This window comes from Schistocerca gregaria, chromosome 1, assembly GCF_023897955.1.
Source record: "Schistocerca gregaria isolate iqSchGreg1 chromosome 1, iqSchGreg1.2, whole genome shotgun sequence".
Classification (NCBI taxonomy): domain Eukaryota; kingdom Metazoa; phylum Arthropoda; class Insecta; order Orthoptera; family Acrididae; genus Schistocerca; species Schistocerca gregaria.
The window spans coordinates 917,833,441-917,860,415 of record NC_064920.1 but is presented as its reverse complement, the minus strand read 5'-3'; the positions used below and the strand labels follow the sequence as shown (position 1 = coordinate 917,860,415).

General features: G+C 38.9%; 1 protein-coding gene across 1 annotated transcript in view; it reads left to right on the top strand.

Annotated features, from left to right (window-relative positions):
* Positions 1-26,975, top strand: part of LOC126275159 (DNA-directed RNA polymerase I subunit RPA1) — a 251,192-nt gene that overhangs the window by 32,426 nt on the left and 191,791 nt on the right. The window contains exons 6-7 of the mRNA XM_049977174.1: positions 13,266-13,337; positions 18,534-18,675. Of these exons, the coding sequence (XP_049833131.1) occupies positions 13,266-13,337; positions 18,534-18,675 (214 nt within the window). The remainder of the gene's footprint in view (positions 1-13,265; positions 13,338-18,533; positions 18,676-26,975) is intronic.

The window sequence follows — 26,975 nt, the reverse complement described above, 5'->3', positions numbered from 1 at the left end:
TACACACCCAATCTCTTTGATGTTTTATTCGAGGCCAGTCAAACTCGTTGCTTTCTAATTCTTTGTTCGGAATAGTGAAACAGTGAAAATACTCAATTTTTGGCAATGTAATGTAATTGGATGGATAAAAAATTACTCACCAGGTGGCTGCAGGAGAACACAGTATAAAGAAAAAAAGGTTTTACTTGTGCAAGCTTTTGGAGACAGTGACTCCTCTTCCTGGCAGAAGGGTTGAAGGGAAACAATAAGCATGAAGGGAAAGGAACTGGAGCAGTTTAGGGAAAGGGCAGAGTTTGGAAAAGTCAGTTTTCAGCACATTCCAAGCTCCCATGTTTCTTCTGAACATGTAGCTCAACAACCTGTGCAGGAATAGTAACATGTTGTTGACATGAGTCAGTGTAGTCCTGCTACCAGCACACAGTGACTTCCTACATGTATCAGTGCCTGCATACAAGTGTATGGTGATCATAATATGTGGAAAACTTGTGCCTATTTCACATACAGATGCCCCACTCTTCAGATTGACAACAATGCCACAAAACTTGAATTTTTTTGACCGGTGAAATAACAGTCATCATTTGCTTCCATTAATACTGTTAACTGATGAAGCCATATTTACAGGGAATGGAATCAACAACACATACTACTGTGGAAACCAATTTCCAAGTTAATTCTTCGATCAATGTTGGGTGTGACATGCTTGGTAACATGCTGATATGTCAAGACATTTTAGAAGATTGAACAATGCGACAGAAATACTTGAATTTTTTGGAAAATTTGTTGATCACCTTAAGGATATTCCTTTGGCCAAGCAGACTGCACTGTACTTCCAAGGTGAATGAGCCTTTCTGCGTTTTGCCAGATATGTGAGGGAACATTTCAACTGTACTCACCCTCATTCCCCAATTTGTCATTGTAGTACTTCACAGTTACCAAAGTTACCAGACCTTATGCCATTATATTTTTACTTATGGGTTTGGATGAAGTCTGAAGTGTATAAATGAAAGGTGAATATGCAAAATGACTGCTTGGTTGCATCATGGATGTGCAGAAGAACTCAGACAAGCTACACATGTTCTCTCAGGAGTGTTAAATGCTTTGAAGTTGGCAGTGGGATATTTGAACATATGTTGTGAACCATACGACAGCTGTAATGTGATGCATACGATAATGCCAAGAGGTGAATGTGCGAAAAATACTTCTCTCTCTCTTCCCTCTCCCTTGCCCAGTTGGTACTTCCTAGAATGTGTGTTGTAATGTTTAGTGTTATTCATGTGTATATGTGTAAGCCTGACAGTTTATTGAATAATGCAGAAAATAAATAATAGTGTACATTAAATGTTTTCTATCTTGGAAACTACTTGGTATAGGGCATATGTCCATCTCAAGTTTTTTTGCTTCAGATGACCATTCCTGTCAAATCCCTGATTATAGATTATTCCTCTGGAGACACCCTGTATAAGTTTAAGGTCACAGCTCACAGGGCAACAAAAAGGTCAGAGAAGATGACAAAAAAAAGTAGAAGATGGAGAAGTACCAGGAACAAAGAGAAAGAGAAAGAAAAATTCTGGAGATAGAAACTATTTGTAGTACTATCTTATGTTGTCAATTTTCTAGCCATAATGTCAGTGTAGCAATATATACAGGATGATTCCATAATGATGTTACAAACATTCAGGAATGATGGGGAGGGGCAAATGTAAGAATCTGAGGTAAGAGGCTCTGTCCCAGAAACAAGAGTTGAAAGTCATAAACGAAAATTGTTCTGGTACTTGTGGCAGTTGTCCTTTTCTACTGCGAGCTATTTGCCTTCCATATTTTAGGAGGAGGTAGTATGGACCAAAACAAGAAAAAAAAATGTTAAAAATTTCTTCCCTTTGCTGTTCAGTAATTCATATTTATTTATGTGTTTCAAGATTAACTCATCATTAGAACATTTATGAAGAAATGTGGATTCTTCATACACAGTACAGTGTTGTGTGAGCTAATTGTTCCAGAGTACTCTGTGTAGGGAGAATTCATCCTTTGTGACTTCATGACACACTTTAAAAAATTTAGTAAATGTGGGCTCAAAAAACTGCATACCTCAAGAGTTATTAGCACTTGATCAGTGGAAGCAAACAGAAACATAGGTGAAACAGTGCAAGGTATATCCATACTGCTTGAACCGAAAATCTCAAATTGATACTTTAACGCTTTCTCTCTCTCTCTCTCTCTCTCTCTCTCTCTCTCTGTGTGTGTGTGTGTGTGTGTGTGTGTTTGTTTGTTTGTTTGTTTGTTTGTTTTTTCTCCCCTTCCTAAGCCTTCTGACTAGTCTGATGTGGCCTGCCTCGATTTCCTCTCCTGTGCCAATCTCTTCATCTCACAGTAGCGCTTGCAATCTACGTCCTGCATTATTTCCTGGATGTACTCCAATCTCTGTCTTTCTCTACAATTTTTACCCTGTGTGGATTCCTCTAGTACCATGGAAGATGTTTCCTGATGTCTTAAATGATGTCCTGACATCCTGTCCCTTCTTCTTGTCTGTGTTTTCCATACATTCCTTTCCTCACTGATTCTGCAGAGAACCACCTCAGTCGGCTGTTGCGGCCGAGCAGTTCTAGGCACTTCAGTCTGGAACCGCGCGACCGCTACGGTCGCAGATTCGAATCCTGCCTCAGGCATAGCTGTGTGTGATGTCCTTAGGTTAGTTAGGTTTAAGTAGTTTTAACTTTTAGGGGCCTGATGACCTCAGATGTTAAGTCCCATACTGCTCAGAGCCATTTGAACCACCTCATTCCTTACCTTATCAGTCCACCTAATTTTCAACACTGTTCTGTTGCACCACATCTCAAATGCTTTGACTCCCTTCTTTTGCAGTTTTCCCACAGTCCATGTTCCACTACTATACAGTTCTGTGCTCCAGATGCATTCTCAGAAATTTCTTCCTCAAATTAAGGTCTGTTTTTGATACTAATAAACATCTCTTGGCCAGAAATGCCCTTTTGCCAGTGCTATTCTCCTTTTTATGACCACCTTGCTCCATCTGTCATGAATTATTTTGCTGCCTAGGTAGCAGAATTCCATAACTTCGTCTACTTCATGATCACCAATCCTGATGTTTAGTTCCTCATTCGGCTACTTCTCATTACTTTCATCGTTCTTCGGTTTATTTTCAGTCCATATTTTGTACTCATTAGGCTGTTCATTCCATTAAGCAAATCCTGTAATTTGCCTCACTCACTGAGGACAGCGATGTCATCAGCAGATCTTATCATTGATATCCTTTCACATTGAACTTTAATTTCAATCTTGAACCTTCCTTTATTTCTGTGACTGATACTTCAATATATAGATTGAACAGTAGGGGGCAAAAGACTACAACCCTGTCTTACACCCTTTTTATACGAATACTTTGTATACTTACTATTCACTCTTGGTTCTTGTACATATTGTTTATTACCCATCTTTACCTATAGCTTACTCCTATTTTTCTCAGAATTTCGAACATCTTGTACCATTTACATTGTCAAACACTGTTTGCAGGTCAACAAATCCTGTGAATGTGTCTTGATTTTTCTTTGGCTTGCTTCCATGATCAACTGCAACGTCAGAATTGTCTCTCTGGAGCCTTTTTTTCCCTAAAGCCAATCCTGTCTCAATCTAACAAACCCTCAATATCTTTTCCAGTCTTCTGTATATTATTCTTGTCAGAATCTTGGATGCATACGCTGTTAAGCTGATTGTGCATCAATTCTCACACGTGACGGCTCTTGCTATCTTCAGAAGCTCAGATGGTATATTGCCACACTCATACATTCTACACAATGTGAATAGTTGTTTTGTAGCCACTTCCCCCAATTATTTTAGGAATTCTGGTGGAATTTTATCTATCCCATCTGCCCTAATTGGTTTTAAGTCTTCCAAACCTCTTTTAAATTCTGACTCTAATACTGGATCTCCTCTCTCTTGTATATTGACTCCTGTTTCTTCTTCCACTACATCATTGGACAAGTCATCCCCCTCACAGGGGTCTTCAGTGTATTCTTTCCTCCTATCCATTCTCTCCTGTGCATTTAACAGTGGTATTCCCACTGCACTCTTAATGTTAGTACCCTTCCTTCTAGTCTTTCTCCTACAGTGGCGTTCCAATCCATGACTTTTAGATTTTCATCTCCTTTTACATACTGAATTAGCTGTTCAATATACTCATATACTTTAATTCTCTCTTCATCTTCAGCTTGCGACATTGGCACATATACATGAAGTATTGTTGTTGGTCTTTGTTTCCTGTTGATTCTGATGAGAACAACCCTATCACTGAACTGTTCACACTAACATACTCTCTCCCTACCTTCCCTGTGGATACACCTGGTGTGTCTTCAGTGCGGTGGTCTCCGTTACCCTCTGTGTTCTTATGCCATTGATCATTGCTGATTCTTCCACTTTTAAGGGCATTTTCCCAGCCCAAGAGCAAGTGGGTGCCCTGAACGTCTCCCCACTCCTCCACCCTCTTTGACAATGCTGTTGACTGAATGAGGGATGACTTCTTCTGCCAGCCATCTTTGGCCGCTGCTGGTGCTGCTGATTTTTATTCAAAATCTAAGCGGAGGTAGCCTTTGATCCCAGGACCGAGGACATTTTTATTACTAATCAAAGACGCTACTCCTAGACCTCTGTCATCCCTGAAAGCTGTGAAACACTTAAATCTTCATCCTGTCCTCAGCAAGTGCATTCTCGAGCTTTGTGAATGATCTTTAGAGGAGCATATAATTCATGCTAACTTCTGCGTAAATGGAAAGAGCACAGCCACCATTACATTGCTACCACACAATTTCAGAGGAATTAATTTGTCATGAAATTAGATTTTTCCCAAGTGAGCTGGAATGTTAGTTTAGGTACTGGACTTTTACTTTTATAGGTTAAAAGTCATATTCTGATATCCACATTTAAGTTTTCCATTACCAAAATCCCAATGCTGGTATGGCTTCTTTGAAATGGAAAAATGCAGACTTCCTTTCCTGTCCTTGGCTAGTCAGAGTTGCATCTCTGAAGACACCACTTTTGATGAAACATTTTCACATTGTGTGAATTTGGCTGTGCATATAGAATAAAATACCTGTTATTCAATGAGTATTCCATATAGTTGATTGTTATATTAGTAAATGACTTATGAACACGTATTATATAGACATTACCATATTAAAACTTGTAAATTAATGTAAAAGTTATATAAATGTATTCATTAGGCACAACAAATTTACATATCTGTCATTCTATTAAATATCATGAGGAAAGTCTTTCTTTGTATTGTAATTGGAGGAATAAAAAAATCTACTCACCATGTGGAGGCAGGATAACACACATATAGAAGGTATTACAGTTTGCAAGCTTTTTGAGCCAGTGGCTAGCAGAAGGGTTGATTAATCTTACTTATATTTTCAAAAGTTGACTATTTTTGTTGATATATTTCTTTGTATTGTGTACTAGCTACTTCACATAAGTGCTGTTTTTCGTACTAATTCTCTTAGCACAAGTACATCCAGTTATGATGTAGTTGTTTACTATTAAAATAAACTTTTATTCATTAACCATAGCAACATGTCAAAAAAAGTACAGATTTCATTAATGTTTTTTACTTTTGTCAGCACCACACTTGTTAAGGAGATGCTTATTTGTAAGTAGGATCTAGATCCTGAAAATTCCTTTTAAGGCTATATCAACAAAATTATGAAAACAGACTGTGTACACCCAGGGGCAACCAGGAAAAATGCGTTATTTTTTTCGCCTGGGAAAAAACAGGGAATTCTTTATAATTATGGGAATTTTACTTTTCTTTCCAGTTAAATTTTGACTGGTAAGAACTGATACTCTAACAAAGAATTTCAGTTTTAGCCTGCTATTGCAGAATACAAGGTGTGATTGGAAAGTTCTAAGAATGGGCTTGTAATTGTACAATGGCGGCACTTACATGCTACTGTGATGCATCTCCTTTAAAATAGTCCCCTACTGACTGAACACACTGACTCCAATGGTGTTTCCACTTTTGGAAACATCCCTGGATTTTTTTTCCTGAAGTGTATTAAGAATGCTCTCTGTATTTGCCTGGATGTACCCAGTCAAGTCAAATAAACAAATTGACTGAACTGCATAGAAATATAAATTAAGTTCATCAGCCATCTCACTAATTGTAAGTCTACGATCAGGGCGGACTAAGTCGCGAACTTTCACAACATTTTCATTCGGTTTTGAGGTTGAAGGATGGCCAAACCATGGTTCACCTTCAAATGATTTGTGGCCATTTTTGAATCTGTTGAACCAGACAAAAACATTTGACTGGCTCATAACAATTATCTCCAAAAGCTGTTTTTAATAGTTTGCAAGTCTCAGAAGCTGATTTCCCAGTTTTAAAACAAAATTTCACGCAAACTCGTTGCTCCGTTTTTATGTCCATTTTCACGCAGACAGAATCCGGCCACAAGCCCTAACAGACCCGCACTCGACCAGCTGCCACAATGAACTGAATAAAGGAAACGCCATTTCCTGTGAGGGCATTCAAGGGTAAGACAGTGACTCACTCCCCACCCTCTGTGTACCTGCGTGCCAAACCAGTAAGCAGTAGCGGATTCATTCTTAAAACTTCCCAATCACATCTGGTAATACTGAGCAATAAATCAGAAATGAGAGGATAGCACCAAAATAAGACTTCAGTTGCAAACAAAATTTGCCATTTACAGTCGACAGCAGTGTGTGTCGAAGGCTTTAGGATGAAGACTGCGCAATGCTTTGTAACAACAAACTGCTTTTGACAAGTATGATGTCACAACTGTTTTAAGAAGCATTACTTTAAAAGTAAATTTTCTTTTACTCCACATTAATTATGTTATGTATGAGAGTGTGTAATGAATTCCTTAAATAACGGAGCATTTGACTCTCATTCAAAACTTAACACTTTGAATACCAGTTTCTTAGAAAAATTGTGGGCCAAAAGACCAGCCACTTACGCTGTTATTTCAAATTTCACTGGCATGTTTCTGTTTGATATATCATAAAGAGTAATACACACTAAAAAAAGACCAGCTTCAAGGCTACTTTTGTGTATTTATTTTAATTCTCCCATAGATTAAAACTAATGCAATAATGATGGCAGACAGTATAATTATCCTTAAAAATAAGTGTGAGGTAAGTTCTTGAGCATTTTCACATGTAATTGGCTTTTCTGTGGAGAAGTTGAAGTGCTCAATGGATCATGTATTTTGGCCAGGTAACTCGCAAAATGTTCAGTACACAGCAGTGAAATTTATAATTGTGCTTGTCAGAAATATTCAGCTGCTCCAATGTATGCTTGCTCTTAGGATCTAACCTAATCAAACCCTTGGGAAAAAAGAAAAAACATTTTGCCGGCCAGTGTCATATCTGAAAGCTTATGTCTACATCTACATGGTTACTCTGCAATTCGCACTTAAGTGCCTGGCAGAGGGTTCATCGAACCAATTTCATACTACTTCTCTACCATTCCACTCTAGAATGGCGCGTGGGGAAAAGGAACACCTAAATCTTTCCATTTGAGCTCTGATTTCTCTTACTTTATTATGATGATCATTTCTACCTATGTAGGTGGGTGTCAACAAAATATTTTTGCATTCAGAAGAGAAAGTTGGTGATTGAAATTTCGTAAATAGATCTCGCCGCAAAGAAGACTGCCTTTGTTTCGGTGACCAACTCGCCTTTCATATCAGTGACACTCTCACCCCTGTTGCACGATAACACGAAACGAGCTGCCCTTCTTTGCACTTCTTCGATCTCCTCCATCAATCCTACTTGGTAAGGATCCCACACCGCACAGCAATATTCCAGCAGAAGGCGTCTCTTTAGTGGGTTTCTTGCATCTCCTAAGTGTTCTGCCAGCAAAGTGCAGTATTTGTTTCGCCTTCCCCACAATATTATCTACGTGATCTTTCCAATTTAAGTTGCTTGTAATTGTAATTCCTAAGTATTTAGTTGAATTGACAACCCTTAGATTTGTGCAATTTATCATATACCTCAAATTTATTTGATTACTTTTAGTACCCATGTGGATGACCTCGCACTTTTCTTTGTTTAGTGCCAATTGCCACTTTCGCACTATAGATCATTTTGTAATTGGAATTGATCATCTGATGATTTTACTAGACTTAGCTTTCCTTGTAGCTACACTGTATGTATAGACCATTAACTTTTCCTGTTTGTGTGTTTGCACTAGTTAACAGCGGTGTTGCTATTGGTTGAGAACATCATGTGTCATATGTGCTGTTATTAGCTGATGGGGTCATATGACATAAGCTATGTTTAGCAGAAAAAAGCATATCACAATCTCAGTTTCAGTGCTTTGCAATCTTCAGTGTTATGTGTGGTGGAATTTGTATTTATACTTCTATCATATGGAAATATGCCGGTTACATCTTGCCGCACATTGAAGATCTTTCCAAACCAAGGGTTTTTTTAATTTAAATTTTTTTTATGAAATTGTTGCACTTTAGGCTGTTAAAACATTATTTATTGAGATTGCAACTTTGACACATGGTCATTTTCAAGCATTGAGGGATGTTGTAATGCACTCAGCAATATTGTCACATAAAAGAAAGTGTAATTAGATGAATGACGAACCCTAACTTCTCTTAATGAAGGTGTATTCAGCACTTGCACATACAAAATCGCAGAGCGAACTGCCTCTGGCCCAAACACATACAGTATATGTACAGTTAATGAACATTCCAGTACAATGATTCTTCACATTTCTACGATCGCAGGTTCGAATCCTGCCTCTGGCATGGATGTGTGTGATGTCTTTAGGTAAGTTAGGTTTAAGTAGTTTTAAGTTCTAGGGGACTGAAGAGCTCAGAAGTTGAAGTCCCATAGCGCTCAGAGCCATTTAAACCATTCTTCACATTTGTGGATACTTTTAGAATGCACTTGAACCAGATATATAAATTAAAATTGTACAGTTCAGGTGAGTTTTGAACTCTTGGCCCTCCATGCAACAGTTTAGTATCATCACCACAGCACCACGGTGCTACTCAGCTTCTGCAACATTGCTTCCTCCTTAAGAGAACAGCATCTCGCTGTTGCGTCGTCCTAGTCTGGGAACAAGTCATCGGTCCTGCATACTCCGACTCTCGATGACTGATTCTTGCTCTGACGGTGATATTCTTAGAACTTCATTTCCCGCTACGCTCTTTGTCACCTTTGCGCTTGTTGCCTGTTGTTGGAGCTTCGAATTTACCTTGGGTTGCAGGATCCTTACAGGGCGTCATTCGAAGGACGTGGACTGTATCTCTGATCTTTCGTTGTCTTGTGTTGTGATAGAAATCTTCAGCTTCATAAGTAACATCAGACAATTGTCTTACAATGCTATAAGGTCCAGAGTAACGCCTGAGGAGCTTATCAGAGAGACCAACCTTCCAAACAGGAGTGAAAATCCAGACGAGGTCACCAGGCTGGTAGACAGCAAAGCGGTGGCTCGCATTGTACCTTCGGCGATTGTTTCCTTGAGCCTGCAGCGTGCAGTCGAGCTAACTGCTGAGCTTCCTCATCTCTGGTTAACACCTGGCTGATGTAACCATCGTCCACGTCATCAGGGTGTAACGGAAACACAGTGTCCATTGTCGTAGTCACTTCTCGCCCATGCACCAGGAAAAATGATGTAAATTCTGTGGTGCCTTGTTTAGCAGTGTTGCAGGCAAACGTCACGAAAGGTAGCATCTCATCGCAGTTGCTCTGCTCAACATTGATAGCAAGTCGGCCAAGGTCTTATTAAGGCGTCCAATAAGACCTTTAGTTTGCAGATGGTAGGCAGTCGTCAAGTGATGAGTAATGTTGCACTGACGGTTTATCTCTGTCACAAGATTCGATTGCAAAACTTTTCCTCGATACGTAATTAATGACCTTGGGGCACCGTGTTTCAATATAATGTCTTCCACAATGAATTAGGCTACCTCAGATGCTTGGGCTGTTTTCACAGCTTTTGTAATGGTGTAGCGTGTCAGATAATCAGGTTTCTTGCCACGTAAACGGCAGCTTTGTCGTGGCCTGATGGGAGCCACTGTGTTGTTGATAATGGGCGCTATCACAAGGTCCAGTGCTCAGCACCTCCACCAGAATAATGTCACATAGAAGAAGGTGTAATTAGATGAATGACGGACACTATCTTCACTTAACGAAGGTTTATTCAGCATTTGCACATATTAGAGCACGGAGCAAACTGCCTCCGGTCAGAACTATACAGCTACAGAACATTCCAGTACAGTGATTCTTCACATTTGTGGATACTTCTAGAATGTACTCAAACCAAATATAGAAATTAAAATTATACAGTCCAGGTGAGCTTTGAACTCATGACCCTCCATGCAACAGTTTAATATCACCACCACTACATGATAGTGCTACTCAGCTTCTTCTGCAACAAAATAAAGCTGTGACATGCTGTGTAAGAGCAGTTGCATTAGTAGTGTGAATTTATCTGTTGTTTCATATACCATTCACGTTAGAAACCTGGTGAAATAGTGATATAAACACATAACATTTAAATTTTGTGCAATTGAAGTGTTTATATCAAATGTGTAATAACGTAAATTCACAAATTTCACAAAGGTTGCGGACTGAGTCATTGTCAAACTTCTGCATTGTCCCCCCCCCCCCCTTCTTTTTGTTTCATTTCCTAAAGTTCTGGGAAGTTCTGTGCCAATGTATAAAACCTTTTCCATTCAAAGGATTGATAAGTTTTACAGCTTCAAGGGAAAGTATATTGTAAATAGTCTTCACGGGTTTGCCACCGGATCACGTTGTGCAAATTCCACAATATTTCCTTGGAACAACTGTACGACATCTTCAGGTGGTTCAACCTTGTTCTTGGCTAGGCACGACTGATGATATCCGCACACTGACACCCTGTTTTTAGGACACTTGCGTGAAGAATGCGCAGCCACGGAATTCGTGCGTGTGCAGTGGTTTGCCATATTCAAACTCCCTCTACCAAAAATTGCAGAGCGGCTCTCCTGCACATGCGCTGTATGCTGCGTTTGTCAACAGTTCAGCAAGACGTTACTCACCAACGATCGTACTAGGCCAGTGTTATGGTGGGCCTGTTACCGAAGAATCTTGATTTTCGCATCGTGATTTAATAGCAGTCAGTGCAGGGTTCCAGGATGTGCTCAGTTGAAATCCTATATCCTTGTTGATGAGATTATCAGCTGTACAGATATGTACTGCTTCCTTAATGACGCAGTTCCAGAAAATGATGCCGGGGATAAAACTTCCGTCTTTTCATAAATCATACAAAACGCTGCTCCACAATGACAAGGAATCTTGTACACACCACATTTCCTCAGTCCAAGGTCATCCTTAACCAAACCCAGAAGGTTTCTCAGTTTTGCAGATGGTTGAAAAACACACTTAATTCCATATTTTCTGAGGACTCTTCCGATTCTTGACGATTTGGCACCAAAATAGGGCAAAAAGGCCAAAGCGGTGGGTGTCTTAGTATCTTCATTCTGCTCCATAGATTGAATTCGCCTGAGCCTGAATGCATTACGTATCTGTCTCTCAGAATAGCCATTTTTCAGAACACTGTCTTCAGATGTTGTATTTCACTTGACAGGCTCTCAGGGTCAGATACCAATCAAGAATTGGAAGAGTCTTTGGAAGATACAGAATTAAGTGTGTTTTGTTTTTCACCCATCTGCAAAACTGAGAAACCTGTTGGGTTTTGGTTAAGGATGACATTGCACTGAGGAAATGTGGTGTGTACAAGATTCCTTGTCATTTTGGAGCAGCATATATAGGCTAGACATGCCGCACAGTACAAGAACGCTGCGATGAACATCAGTGTCATACACGCCTTCGTCAACCAGAAAAGTCGGCAATTGTGGAACACTGCCTGAATACAGGTCATTGTATGATTTATGAGAAGACGGAAGTTTTATCGCCAGCATCATCTTTCTGGGACTGTGTCATTAAGAGAGCATTACATATCCATACAGCTGATAATCTCTTCACCAAGGATACGCGATTTCAACTGAGCACAGCCTGGAACTCTGCATTGACTGCTATTGAATCACGACGCGAAAATCAAGATTCTTCGATAACAGGCCCGTCATAACACTGGCCTAGTACGGCTGTTGGTGAGTAGCATCTGTCCGCTCTGTTGACAAACACAGCATGGGAGAGCTGTTCTGCGATTTTCGACAGACGGAGTATGAATATGGCAGATCACTGCACATTCGCAATTTCTGCAGCTGCGTGTTCTTCTCACGCGTGTTCAAAAAACGGGGTGTCGGTGTGCAGAAACCATCAGTCGTACCTAGTCACAAGCAAGGTTGAACCACCTGAAGATGTCATACAGTTGCTCTGAGGAAATGTTCGCGTAACGTGATCCAGCGCCAAACCCGTGAAGACTATTTACAACACATTCGCCGGGAAAGCTTGAAGAGTCACACCTGGAAAGTATATTGTCACTTAACATGAAAAAAATATTGTTTTACATGGGTATAGTGTATTTTTCACCTGAGAAAAAGTGTGTTTTTAGATGGGAAATCTGGGAAGATCAGAGTTTTTGCCATGTACACCCTGGCATAAGGATAGATTGCAACTCATTGTAAAGATAACATGTTGAGGTGCAGACAGGTACAACGTAAAGAATATTACATACTGAGCTTACAGCCAAAGCCTTCTTCAGAAAAGAAAACATTCAAACAAGTAAGCACATCTCATGCACACATGACCACTATCTCTGACCGGAAGATATTCTAGCCTGGTATTTTAGTGCTATTATTTATTGAAAAGACCTTCATTGCTAAAAGTCGCATCAGCTACAAAGGGTAGGAGGATTGAGGGGAGACTCTATGGCCAGCTGAATTACATGTAAATTTTTGTATTAAATGTAACTAAAAATAATTATAGAATCTGGCAGAATAGTTCAATATTTTAAAAAAATTAAGTACACAGTAGGCATGATGTACACACCCAGACCAATCCACTACCATTGCCAAGGTTAACATATTCTATCGAGCGCAACCAAAATGTTTGTGTTTCGCTTTGTTTTTTACAGTACTGTGGAATTTTGAAGACACACAGAACTAAGTATGTTGATAACTGTTGCTTAATTAATTAATAGTATCAATTAATGTTTCTTTGGTTATAAGTGTTGTATTACTACAAGTCATTGTTTTACATTTGGTTTTAATGTGTGTCACCAATTTAGATGTATCAAGAAAGTCTTACTGAATTGTTCTCTGTTCTGATTATTACAGGAAAGGAGAGCTTGCAGATGTGAGAGAAAGAGGAAAATCAAACATAGTCATGATGATGCCTGATGAATGCAGGTGATTATTTGTTTCAATAGACATTTCAAGTATGTTGTTTCTGCTCTTAAGATTTGTAACATTTTGAAACTACCCTATGTCTCCCTGTTTCTCTACTGGATGTCACCCTCTATTTTCTTCTTTCTTCATCCTCTTCCTAGCTGCCCACAGACAAAAGCAAAGGGTCCTTTCCTATGAAAGGGGTACGTCACCCAATGTTCTCCCTTTCTTCTCATTTTTTTCCTTCCTTGTTCCTTTGTGTAGGCTTTGTTGATCCTCAGTAGATATTGTAGTTTTATTTCCTTGGATTCTGTACAATAGGCCCTCCTTTGGCATGTGGTTTTGTTAACTTGCCTGTTTCAGGTAGGAGGGACTGATAATTTCATAGTTTTGTCCCTTTAATTATTAAACTTACCAACCATCTACTGTTACACCTGAACAACACAACGACATTATGTGTTCAGATGTGACAATAGACACGTAGGCTATCTGGCAAATGAGAGGACTTGTTGCTCACAGTTTGACTTCTTTGTGCAAAGCTATTTGTGCCTTTTGATATCATGTTGTATTACTACAGTCCAATCCATGAATGATGATGGTTCACATATGTTCGAACGAGGATTGCATTGCTGACAATTCCAAGTGACAGTTGCAGTACGCATATGTGCGTGCTTTCTGCTTGAAGAAAGTGTATATCCTGTAAATTATATCTCTCCCTTGTGTATGAGGAATGTATCACTTACAACCCTCCATCAGTGATGACAACTCACAACAAATGGAACAAAAATTCGCTGAACAATTATCTGCAATCATGTTTAATGCACACATTAGCTATGGCATTCAGAGCAGAGCACTCAGAACAGTGCTCAACGCTTATTGGCTGTTGGAGAATGTGTGACAATAGATGCGCAGAACTAACCTAAACTCAACCGCCATCATTTGTGACACCAACTATATTTATGGTTGATAACAAGGTGTGGAGTTTGAGAATGGGGATATCAGCCTGAAACCAGTAACCACTGCAACAGTAAATTGTGTGTTCCTGCAACTGAGATGGACAAAATTTATCAAATTTTCCTCAGTACTATACGGTTGCATACCTATAATGCCACCATGCCTCAAATCAGCAAATACATTGTTAATTCGCTGTGTACCAAATTAATCTCTATTTACTAATGTTTGGCCCATTCTAATGTTATTTGCTGTACAGGGAATTCAATTAGGAGAGTGGTTCTGTGCCTTAGATGGACTTAGGATTCAGAGCAGTCCAGACCATGATGTTACTAGATTTTGAAACGCTATGTTGGGAAAAAACAAAACAGAAAACCTCTTTCCCGCTAACAAATTCCCTTAACAAATAATTATGTAACAGCAAAATAACCTACTCAATCTCTCATTATTGACATTTGTTCTTGTTTATCTGGTGTCTTTGTTATGCACTGGTTTGATACATCCTCAGTACCTCATTTTCGCAACGAAGCTTTACCTTGTGTTTCCCCAGGAAATTTATCCCTATAACTGTAGTGATACATAGCCCACATATGGTACTGAGGTACTGCCACGTATGTTACCTGCTTTGGTGTTAACCACAGGTTGAATCCTTTCCGTGCAGGTGCTATGCTTTCCTGTACCTTTTGGCACCCCATCATGTGAATTCGCCTTATTGAATTTGCACACAGTTTAACTAGTTAGTCCTTCGTAAGAGACTAACCTTGAAGCAGCACATCCCCGACAAGTGTTTTCACCAGAAGGAACATCGTTCCACAAAGCTTTACCCAAAGTCAATTTCGTAATCACTTTACCCTTTTGAGTAAGTAATTAGGTACACATCAAATTAACAACGAAACTGGTGCACTACTAATGACTAAATTTGGCTACATTGTCTGTTTAACTGCATGTGCCAACATAATTAATACCATCAATAACTTCTTGTGCATCCATTGCAATATAATCTATGACAAATTTATCATCCACAGCTATATTCTCAAAGACACAAGAATCATTCGCACATGTACTTCCCTGTCTACGTCCATCCAGGAATACACCTGTCACAAGTGCTGTTGCCTAAGTACATCATCAATAAACTTCTAATGCAATAGATTACACCTCAGATCACATAAAAAAAAAGAAAATACAGATTGCTGCTTCTTACAGCAGAACAGGTAACTGCATAAATAGTTTTTACATCAGATCACAGATGCCACAGTTGATGGCATGATCGTCATTGGCCTATAAGTGTCATGGAATTGGCAATGTCATTTCTTCAGTAGATACGATACTGTGTGAAGAGTTTGACAGAACACTGAAAGACCTGAGTCGAAACAAGGCCTCCAGAGTAGACAACATTCCATTGGAACTACTGACGGCCTTGGGAGAGCCAGTCCTGACAAAACTCTACCATCTGGTGAGCAAGATGTATGAAACAGGCAAAATACACTCAGACTTCAAGAAGAATATAATAATTCCAATCCCAAAGAAAGCAGGTGTTGACAGATGTGAAAATTACCGAACCATCAGTTTAATAAGCCACAGCTGCAAAATACTAACGCGCATTCTTTACAGACGAATTGAAAAATTAGTAGAAGCCGACCTCAGGGAAGATCAGTTTGGATTCCGTAGAAATACTGGAACACGTGAGGCAATGCTGACCTTACGACTTATCTTAGAAGCTAGATTAAGGAAAGGCAAACCTATGTTTCTAGCATTTGTAGACTTAGAGAAAGCTTTTGACAATGTTGACTGGAATACTATCTTTCAAATGTTAAAGGTGGCAGGGGTAAAATATAGGGAGCGAAAGGCTATTTACAATTTGTACAGAAACCAGGTGGCAGTTATAAGAGTCGAGGGACGTGAAAGGGAAGCAGTGGTTGGGAAGGGAGTAAGACAGGGTTGTAGCCTCTCCCCGATGTTATTCAATCTGTATATTGAGCAAGCAGTAAAGGAAACAAAAGAAAAATTCGGAGTTGGTATTAAAATCCATGGAGAAGAAATAATAACTTTGAGGTTCGCCGATGACATTGTAATTCTGTCAGAGACATCAAATGACTTGGAAGAGCAGTTGAATAAAATGGATAGCGTCTTGAAAGGAGGATATAAGATGAACATCAACAAAATCAAAACGAGGATAATGGAATGTAGTCGAATTAAGTCGGGTGATGCTGAGGGAATTAGATTAGGAAATGAGACACTTAAAGTAGTAAAGGAGTTTTGCTATTTGGGGAGCAAAATAACTGATGATAGTCGAAGTAGAGAGGATATAAAATGTAGACTGGCAATGGCAACGAAAGCGTTTCTCAAGAAGAGAAATTTGTTAACATCGAATATAGATTTAAGAGTCTGGAAGTCATTTATGAAAGTATTTGTATGGAGTGTAGCCATGTATGGAAGTGAAACATGGACGATAAATAGTTTGGACAAGAAGAGAATAGAAGTTTTCGAAATGTGGTGCTACAGAAGAATGCTGAAGATTAGATGGGTAGATCACATAACTAATGAGGAAGTATTGAATAGGATTGGGGAGAAGAGAAGTTTGTGGCACAACTTGACCAGAAGAAGGGATCGGATGGTAGGACATGTTCTGAGCCATCAAGGGATCACCAATTTAGTATTGGAGGGCAGTGTGGAGGGTAAAAATCGTGGAGGGAGACCAAGAAATGGATACACTAAGCAGATTCAGAAGGATGTAGGTTGCAGTAGGTGGTGGGAGATGAAGAAGCTTGCACAGGATAGAGTAGCATGGAGAGCTGCATCAAACCAGTCTCAGGACTGAAGAAAACAACAACAACAACAACAACATTTCTTCAGTGGGGTGTTTGAGGGTGATTTTATTGCTGATAAGCAAAATGTTGAATGACTGCACACCTAATGTGTTCGTTCTGCGGTTGCCTAGTTTAAAGTCACAGGTTAAATCTGAAGGATGCAGGTTAAATCCTGTAATTCTACAGGTGAAATTTATTTCTATTCCAGGGCTACTTCTCAAAGTTATATTCAGAATAAATAAATTTAATGAATGAGAGTAATGCTTACAAACATTTTTCTTGATTTAGTGTTCGAATGCAGGCAGTATTGCAGTAAAAGCTTTCTGATGAATTTTGGAGTTATGTATCACATAGTTTACACACTGATTGCGTTCCATGCTGTGTGTTACTCTGTTCTACGGCTCATTTGATGTGGATTATGAATGAAATTATTTGCATGCGCAGGTACAACAAGAAAGCTTTCATATTCTTCTCAGTTTCTTTGAGTTTAATCACTCAGTTTACTGACAAATGGTAAACACATATTGCACCAACTCAACTATAAATAACAAATAATTAACACTTAGAAGCAGATTGGCCAGCCAGAGTGGCCGTGCGGTTCTAGGCGCTACAGTCTGGAACCGAGCGACCACTACAGTCGCAGATTCGAATCCTGCCTCGGGCATGGATGTGTGTGATGTCCTTAGGTTAGTTAGATTTAATTAGTTCTAAGTTTTAGGTGACTGACGACCTCCAATATTAAGTCGCATAGTGCTCAGAGCCATTTGAACCATTTTTAGAAGTAGATTGGGTTAATGTTCAAAGTTCTATTGAAAATTTGACTGTAGCTGTCTCAGTATTTTGTTTCCTTGTGGTTGTTAAGCACTTGCCAACATGGTCATAGTGATTCTCTCTGTTTCCTGCTTATCAGGTACTAGCAACAGTATGAATAAATTTATCCAACTGTAAACAGTTAACTATGAGCTACAGTGCTACGCTTGTGGATGGTACAAGTGTACAGCCACACACTACTTGTTTTACTTACAGTGTTGTTGCCATCCTTCTTTGTGACATATTATTTGCTGTTTTTCCTTAATAGAAAATTATGAAGCAGATTTCATAAATCTTATCACTATATCAGGTAACAGAGAGTCCTGGTAGAATGTAAATAACTGAACTCACCAAGCATTTAGTCATTGAAAGGGACATAGAACAGGCAGCCTTGTTTATGTGGCTTACTATGACTTAATACTTCCACCAATCAGTGAATTCTTATCACTAAATCTGTTGGCTGTTTTCTTATCTAGTACACTAGCATTTGCATTCTACATAGCCCACAGAGAAATAAACATGAGAGCATTAATCAAACAAGAAGTTTGATAATTACACGTAATTTATGAAATGTTTGTGATTAATTGGCAATGGTTGGTGTGTACTATTATTACATTTTTTAAAATTATTATTATGGTCTACTTTGCAGGACACATCTACGAGAGATCTGGGTTGAAGGACAAGATTTCATCACGGCAGTAATTCCAGCTCTCAAAAACTCTGCATTACTCCACCCTACTGACAATTTGTTCATTGATGTGGTACCAGTTCCACCACCAAAAACAAGACCTGTAAGACAATTCATGCTTTTAGAATAAACAGTTAGTGATTTAACCTCGTAGAGTAATATTAGAAATTCACCATTGTCAGAACAGAAGCAGATTTTGGTGGCTCATCTTCATTCCTCCCTTCCTTCCTTGCTAATAGTCTAGGGCCACTGTGTGTTTTATCACAGGACACAAACTGGTTTTGCTTTTGTGGCTTCCTTTAAACTTTCCTTCACTCTGATATATGAAAAGCACAGAATTTTGGATGTTCTACAGTATTAATTTATTACATTAATGGATATTCAGCTTAAAGGCTATCAAAATAGTTAGATGATGGTTTTGGAAAGCAAAAACTAGTTAACAAAATAAATTAATACTGTAAAACATTCACACCTTTGGCTTTATATTTATAAATGAAAGTTGTTCTGCCAATCAACAATGGAAGAATCAGTTAAAATAACTTTACTTCACCTTATTAACACAAATAGCAGTCATGTACCACTTTCTAATGACATGCACATCCTCAAACACCATGACTATTCTTCATTTAATATGTCTTAACTTGGAATTACATTCAGTCACCCCACCATCATAAAATTTCTTCATGTGGAAGGTTAATATTTTTAGTAGCCTATAAGTGCACTCTGCATCTTTGTAACAAATTCAACAATGTGTGGACCTAGAATGATGTGGCCATTACACAAATTAATCAACAAAAATAAAACTATATCATGTAAGAGCCAGTGTGCGAAGAGTTTGATACAGTATCAGGTGTGCCGCTATCCTTGTTTTAAAATTTAGTGTAGTTTTAACAAAAAATACGTTGGTTATTATTAAAGCCACATGAAATAAGCAAATAAACTTTGAAAGTATAGCATTTTGAAATTTGATTTTTGCATTTATGTAGCATTTATACTTCTTGATGTGTTCAAACATTTAAATGATCCTAAACAATACAGACAAACAAAATTCTTACCTTCAGCTTTGATTTTTTTTCTTTTTCTCTATTCAGTTTTCTTTTCTAATAGAAAATAGAGGAAATTGATTATTTCCATATCACAACTCCATATTGCTGATTCTTGTTCAAATTAACACACATTATAGGTCTATTGCAAATGTTTATATATTGAATGCAATCACTGAAGTTGTTTAGTAGTTTCTAGCTCTGTTGACCTCCTGTTACAACTAAATTGTGTGTTGAGAAGTATAGCTCCACATCCACACTATTGGTAGTTGCCCAAACTGCAGATAAAGCGGCTCTTCGAAATTCATTGTATTTAAGCTTCTCAATAAGTAAAAGCTGCACTTTATCAGGCTTTTCATCACATCTCAAACAGTTAACTAGGTGCCGGTGGAATGACAAATATGAAAAACCTGTCAGATAGAATGCTTTCAAATTGTGGAACTTTATTGTGCTGTATTAACAGCAGCAAATTCATTTAAATATAGCTTTACATCACAGGCTGTGGGGTTGAAGAGCTCCCCAATGTTTTTGCGAAAAAAATATTAGCAGCAGCAGATTTGTGACTGTTGTTTGTAGATGCTTTCTGTGTTATGTTTTGAAGTGCCTCAAACACTTAATAGTTCCTGTTAAACATTCACAGTTTCTTTTCAGTAGTTTGATACTCTCAAGTTCCTCCCATAACAATTGTGCAGATGGGTAAGTTCATTTTGTGCACCCAATATTTGAAATGTATTAAATGGTCTCCACTCAATATTTTAAGTGCATCAAAACAAAATCCCTTGTTTACAGCAGCAACTCATACTAAACCCACATTTTCATATTTAATGCTGTAGTCTTTTAGGGTCTCATAGCATCTTGGGCTCAAGTTCTTCTGTCAGCAAGAAAGTTACAGGAAACCAGATACAGTTCCTGTTCTGATGTTGCAGTCAGTGCCTGAAATAAAACTGCAAATAAGCACGTTCCATTTTTGTGCCAAGTTTTGTCAGCAATAATCTCAATAGGAACATTTTCCATGGCATCTTTGATTTCTTCTTTCATTTCATCACTGTACTGTGTGACATATTTTCGGCAAACTGGGTATGCAACCAGCAGTGGGTATATATTTATTCAAAAATGATCTAACTACATCATCATCTAGTTAGTGAATGGACTGATTGCCTTTAAACACATTTTAACTATACTGTGGTTCATAGATCCATTGTCAGTTTTTTATTAAATAGCATCTCTTTCAGAGCAGCCTGCCTTTTAGGTGAAGTTCCTGCAGCCACTGCAGATGTTTTTCTTTGCATGTGACTAGCACTTTTAATGTGTTCTCCTAAGTTGTCTCTCATCTCCCAGTTGAGTTTCACATTTCACATTACAAAAGCGACACATAGAAGAATTTTTGTAGTGAACATAAAAGTAATCTTCTTTTGGATAGGCATTGCATCACCCCTGTAAACTGAAGCTACCAATTTTTATCACACTGCAGTCACTTAATAACATACTCAAATTAACAAAATGTTACACCATAAAGATTAATTAAAGTATGCAATTCCAGTTATACCTTGCCTATCTGCTGAAAAAACAGAACCATTACAAAATCACTAACTATAACTTGGCAGCCCACTAGGAGAGTGTGCGGGGAGTGGGGAGAGTGGATAGGATTTGCTGCGGGGATAAGTGGGGTGTGTGGGATAACGAGCTCCACCTCCAGCTACACAGTGCAGGTAACAAAAACCTGTGTCTTGAGCTTCCATGAGCTTCTTATAAATGGCTACCTTTCCTGAACTGGAGTAGAAAGTAACCCCACAGTGAGCCAACAACTGCATGATGGCTCATTTAAAAAAAAAAAAAAAAAAAAAAAAAAAAAAATCGTGAAGAAAATGTTGTTGTTGTTGTTGTGGTCTTCAGTCCTGAGACTGGTTTGATGCAGCTCTCCATGCTACTCTATCCTGTGCAAGCTTCTTCATTTCCCACTACCTACTGCAACCTACATCCTTCTGAATCTGCTTAGTATATTCATCTCTTGGTCTCCCTCTATGATTTTTACCCTCCACACTGCCCTCCAGTACTAAATTGGTGATCCCTTGATGGCTCAGAACATGTCCTACCATCCGATCCCTTCTTCTAGTCAAGTTGTGCCACAAACTTCTCCCCAATCCTATTCAATACTTCCTCATTAGTTATGTGATCTACCCAACTAATCTTCAGCATTCTTCTGTAGCACCACATTTCGAAAGCTTCTATTCTATTCTTGTCTAAACTATTTATCGACCACGTTTCACTTCCATACATGGCTACACTCCATACAAATACTTTCAGAAACGACTTCCTGACATTTAAATTTATACTCGATGTTAGCAAATTTTTCTTCTTCAGAAACACTTTCCTTGCCATTGCCAGTCTACATTTTATATCCTCTCTACTTCGACCATCATCAGTTATTTTGCTCCCCAAATAGCAAAACTCCTTTACTACTTTAAGTGTCTCATTTCCTAATCTAATTCTCTCAGCATCACCTGACATACTTAGACTACATTCCATTATCCTCGTTTTGCTTTTGTTGATGTTCATCTTATATCCTCCTTTCAACACAATGTCCATCCGTTCAACTGCTCTTCCAAGTCCTTTGCTGTCTCTGACAGAATTACAATGTCATCGGCGAACCTCAAAGTTATTATTTCTTCTCCATGGATTTTAATACCTACTCCGAATTTTTCTTTTGTTTCCTTTACTGCTTGCTCAATATACAGATTGAATGACATCGGGGAGAGGCTACAACCCTGTCTCACTACCTTCCCAACCACTGCTTCCCTTTCATGTCCCTCGACTCTAACTACCATCTGGTTTCTGTACAAATTGTAAATAGCCTTTCGCTCCCTGTATTTTACCCCTGCTACCTTTAGAATTTGAAAGAGAGTATTCCAGTTAACATTGTCAAAAGCTGTCTCTAAGTCTACAAATGCTAGAAATGTAGGTTTGCCTTTCCTTAATCTTTCTTCTAAGATAAGTCGTAAGGCCAGTATTGCCTCACGTGTTCCAGTGTTTCTACGGAATCCAATCTGATCTTCCCAGAGGTCGGCTTCTACTAGTTTTTCAATTTGTCTGTAAAGAATTTGTGTTAGTATTTTGCAGCTGTGGCTTATTAAACTGATAGCTCGGTAATTTTCACATCTGTCATCACCTGCTTTCTTTGGGATTGGAATTATTATATTCTTGTTGAAGTCTGAGGGTATTTCATCTGTTTCATACATCTTGCTCACCAGATGGTAGAGTTTTGTCAGGACCGGCTCTCCCAAGGTCATCAGTAGCTCTAATGGAATATTGTCTACTCCGGGGGCCTTGTTTCGACTCAGGTCTTTCAGTGCTCTATCAAACTCTTCACGCAGTATTGTATCTCCCATTTCATCCTCATCTACATCCTCTTCCATTTCCATAATATTGTCCTCAAGTACATTGCCCTTGTATAGACCCTCTATATGCTCCTTCCACCTTTCTGCTTTCCCTTCTTTGCTTAGAACTGGGTTTCCAGCTGAGCTCTTGATGTTCATACAAGTGGTTTTCTTATCTCCAAAGGTCTCTTTAATTTTCCTGTAGGCAGTATCTATCTTACCCCTAGTGAGATAAGCTTCTACATCCTTACATTTGTCCTCTAGCCATCCCTGCTTAGTCATTTTGCACTTCCTGTCGATCTCATTTTTGAGACGATTGTACTCCTTTTTGCCTGCTTCATTTACTGCATGGTTATATTTTCTCCTTTCATCAATTAAATTCAATATTTCTTCTGTTACCCAAGGATTTCTACTAGCCCTCGTCTTTTTACCCACTTGATCCTCTGCTGCCTTCACTACTTCATCCCTCAAAGCTACCCAATCTTCTTCTACTGTATTTCTTTCCCGCATTCCTGTCAATTGTTCCTTATGCTCTCCCTGAAACTCTGTACAACCTCTGCTTCTTTCAGTTTATCCATGTCCCATCTCCTTAAATTCCCACCTTTTTGCACTTTCTTCAGTTTTAATCTACAGTTCATAACCAATAGATCGTGGTCAGAGTCCACATCTACCCCTGGAAATGTCTTACAATTTAAAACCTGGTTCCTAAATCTCTGTCTTACCATTATATAATCTATCTGATACCTTTTAGTATCTCCAGGGTTCTTCCATGTATACAACCTTCTTTCATGATTCTTAAACCAAGTGTTAGCTATGATTAAGTTGTGCTCTGTGCAAAATTCTTCCAGGCGGCTTCCTCTTTCATTTCTTACCCCCAATCCATATTCACCTACTATGCTTCCTTCTCTCCCTTTTCCTACACTTGAATTCCAGTCACCCATGACTATTAAATTTTCATCTCCCTTCACTATCTGAATAATTTCTTTTATTTCATCATACATTTCTTCAATTTCTTCGTCATCTGCAGAGCTAGTTGGCATATAAACTTGTACTACTGTAGTAGGTGTGGGCTTCGTATCTATCTTGGCCACAATAATGCGTTCACTATGCTGTTTGTAGTAGCTTACCCGCATTCCTATTTTCCTATTCATTACTAAACCTACTCCTGCATCACTCCTGTTTGATTTTGTATTTATAACCCTGTATTCACCTGACCAGAAGTCTTGTTCCTCCTGCCACCGAACTTTACTAATTTCCGCTATATCTAACTTTAACCTATCCATTTCCCTTTTTAAATTTTCTAACCTACCTGCCCGATTAAGGGATCTGACATTCCACGCTCCGATCCGTAGAACGCCAGTTTTCTTTCTCCTGATAACGACATCTTCTTGAGTAGTCCCCGCCTGGAGATCTGAATGGGGGTCTATTTTACCTCCGGAATATTTTACCCAAGAGGACGCCATCATCATTTAATCATACAGTAAAGCTGCACGCCCTCGGGAAAAATTATGGCCGTAGTTTCCCCTTGCTTTCAGTCGTTCGCAGTACCAGCACAGCAAGGCTGTTTTGGTTATTGTTACAAGGCCAGATCAGTCAATCATCCAGACTGTTGCCCTTGCAATTACTAAAAAGGCTGCTGCCCCTCTTCAGGAACCACACGTTTGTCTGGCCTCTTAACAGATACCCCTCCATTGTGGTTGTACGTACGGTACGGCTATCTGTATCGCTGAGGCACGCAAGCCTCCCCACCAACGGCAAGGTCCGTGGTTCATGGGGGGGCTATGAAAATAGCATAGCAAAATACAAGTGGTGACAACACAGCTCAGCGATAAAAACAGACAACAATGTTGTCAACAATGGCTAGGGACTGGCAACCATAGCATCTATTTTTGGCAAAATTCGCAACTATTTTTGCAAAATTAATGTCTGTTTTTGTCGAAATTCATATTAGTTCTTTGAAATTGACTGTTAGAAAAACTGATGACTGCAAACGTTTTCATTGAATGTTTGCTTTTGCAAAGACTTAAACACCGTTTTCTTCCGAAATGGCCATTTTCTTCATTCCTGCCAATTAAGTGACTGCGTCTCTGTTATGTGGTGCTTCTGGACATTATTTGTATTTTTCCGCCCAGTTTGAAGCATAAAAATTCTGCAGACTAGAAATTTCAACCTTTTGTAGGCATTCATAGCCGAGCAACCCTGAACGAATGGCAACTCGATTTTAACGTTAGAGGAAGAATTTCGATGCCGTCAAAGAACTTTAGAGATTTTGTTTTCCAATCATTATAGTGCAAAGTGCAGGTGCTATGGCTATAGTCACAGATATTCGTGAGTGTAAACAGGCTAGAATTTTGACGGCCATGGGGGGAAGGAGTGGTGCCAGAAAACAAACTCAGCCTCCATTTTGCTGGGAAGCAGCCTTTAGCAAAACTGACACATTGTCGCAGGGATCGCCAATCTCTTCTGGTGTTGTAAAGGTCGTAATCAAAATCTGTGATGTACCAGGATGAGTCGCTGCATTTATTTCAAAGGAAGAAAAGAGCAGTGTGGAGCACAAAGCATTCTGGGATGGCTACCAGCAATTGCTTGTTGAAGTTAGCAGAGACTGTTAACGATGTAGTTCAGGCCCAACTTCTAGTGTTATTTTGGATGCAACTACAGTTAAAAATCCTGACACCTAACTTGCCATGTGTTACACTATGTTTTGAGCTTTAGCTAAAAAAAATGTGTTTCTTTCTTATAAAATGATAGGTCCCATGGCTGAGTACCACATTGCGTTATGCAACGTTTATCTTCAACAGACCATTCGACCATCCACATAGCACGGTTCCAGATCGTTAAGTGTATTGATACAGTATTGGGTTTGTACACTATATTTTGCAAGTAGGTTCTTGCGCACATTGCCTTTCCAAATTGGGTTATGCCAGATGACATGCAATGTCAGTAACTGCTTACATCTTACAGTTGCGATATTGTATGCAGAAAGTAAAGCTATCTCAAACTATCTCTGATAAATAGTTCAGCTGAGTACAATTCAATATGAAACAGTGTATGTTACGTAATTTCACGTTTTTGTATTTTGAGACAGAATTTGCATCTATTTTGCATTTATTGCAAAATGCAAATTTTTCTGTTCCCTAACAATGGCTAACAATATGATGCACTATTGGCATCGAAAATCTGCAAATCATTAGGGCACAAAATCTCCTAACTGTTGCCAACTGCTACTGATCACAACTATAGAGGCCCTGGACCAAGCTATAGTTCCCCCGTAGTATGTTAGTCGCTTTCCTGCAAACTTTCTGTGTTTAGTACAAGGATGCCATGTTTGTGTCTGGACAGGGAATGGAGTGAATAAAAGTGAAGCAAAATATTGCTAAGCATTGAGTTCAAAAATTCTACACTACTATACTTAAACCCACGACGTAACAAGAAAATGTACTGAAGTCATCTAGTAAAGTGTGTAAGGTGCAGATGGTGATTTTCTTATATGGATCTTGACTTTGATGCTTGTTTCTTGCCTCAGTTAATTTTTCAGTATTCTATCCAGGTAAAAATCAAATATCCTTGGTTTAATGTGCACTTTTCAGTGTAGTTATTTTACGACTTACCTTGTTTTATCTGCTTGATTGTAGCTTGGTAGCGCGTAAATATCTGTGTTGGACAGGTTAGCAGAATGTCGTATTTAGCACGTATACAGTGTGAACATTAATAAAACCGGCAAACTGCAGGGATGGAAATTGGAGGGAAAAGAGTCCTATGGACAAGTGTCCAGAAATGCTGGGTAGGATATTGTCTGTTAGTAAAGGCTCTGGGCTCTGAGAAGGTCGCCTAAAGAAATGAAAGGTAAGATTGTATATGTTGGGACATGGACTGTCAGAAGTTTCAAAATGATAGGGAACCTAGAAAACCAAAAAAGGGAAATGCAAAGGTTCTGTTTAGACATACTGGGAGTCATTGAAGTGAAATGGAAAGAAGATAAAGAT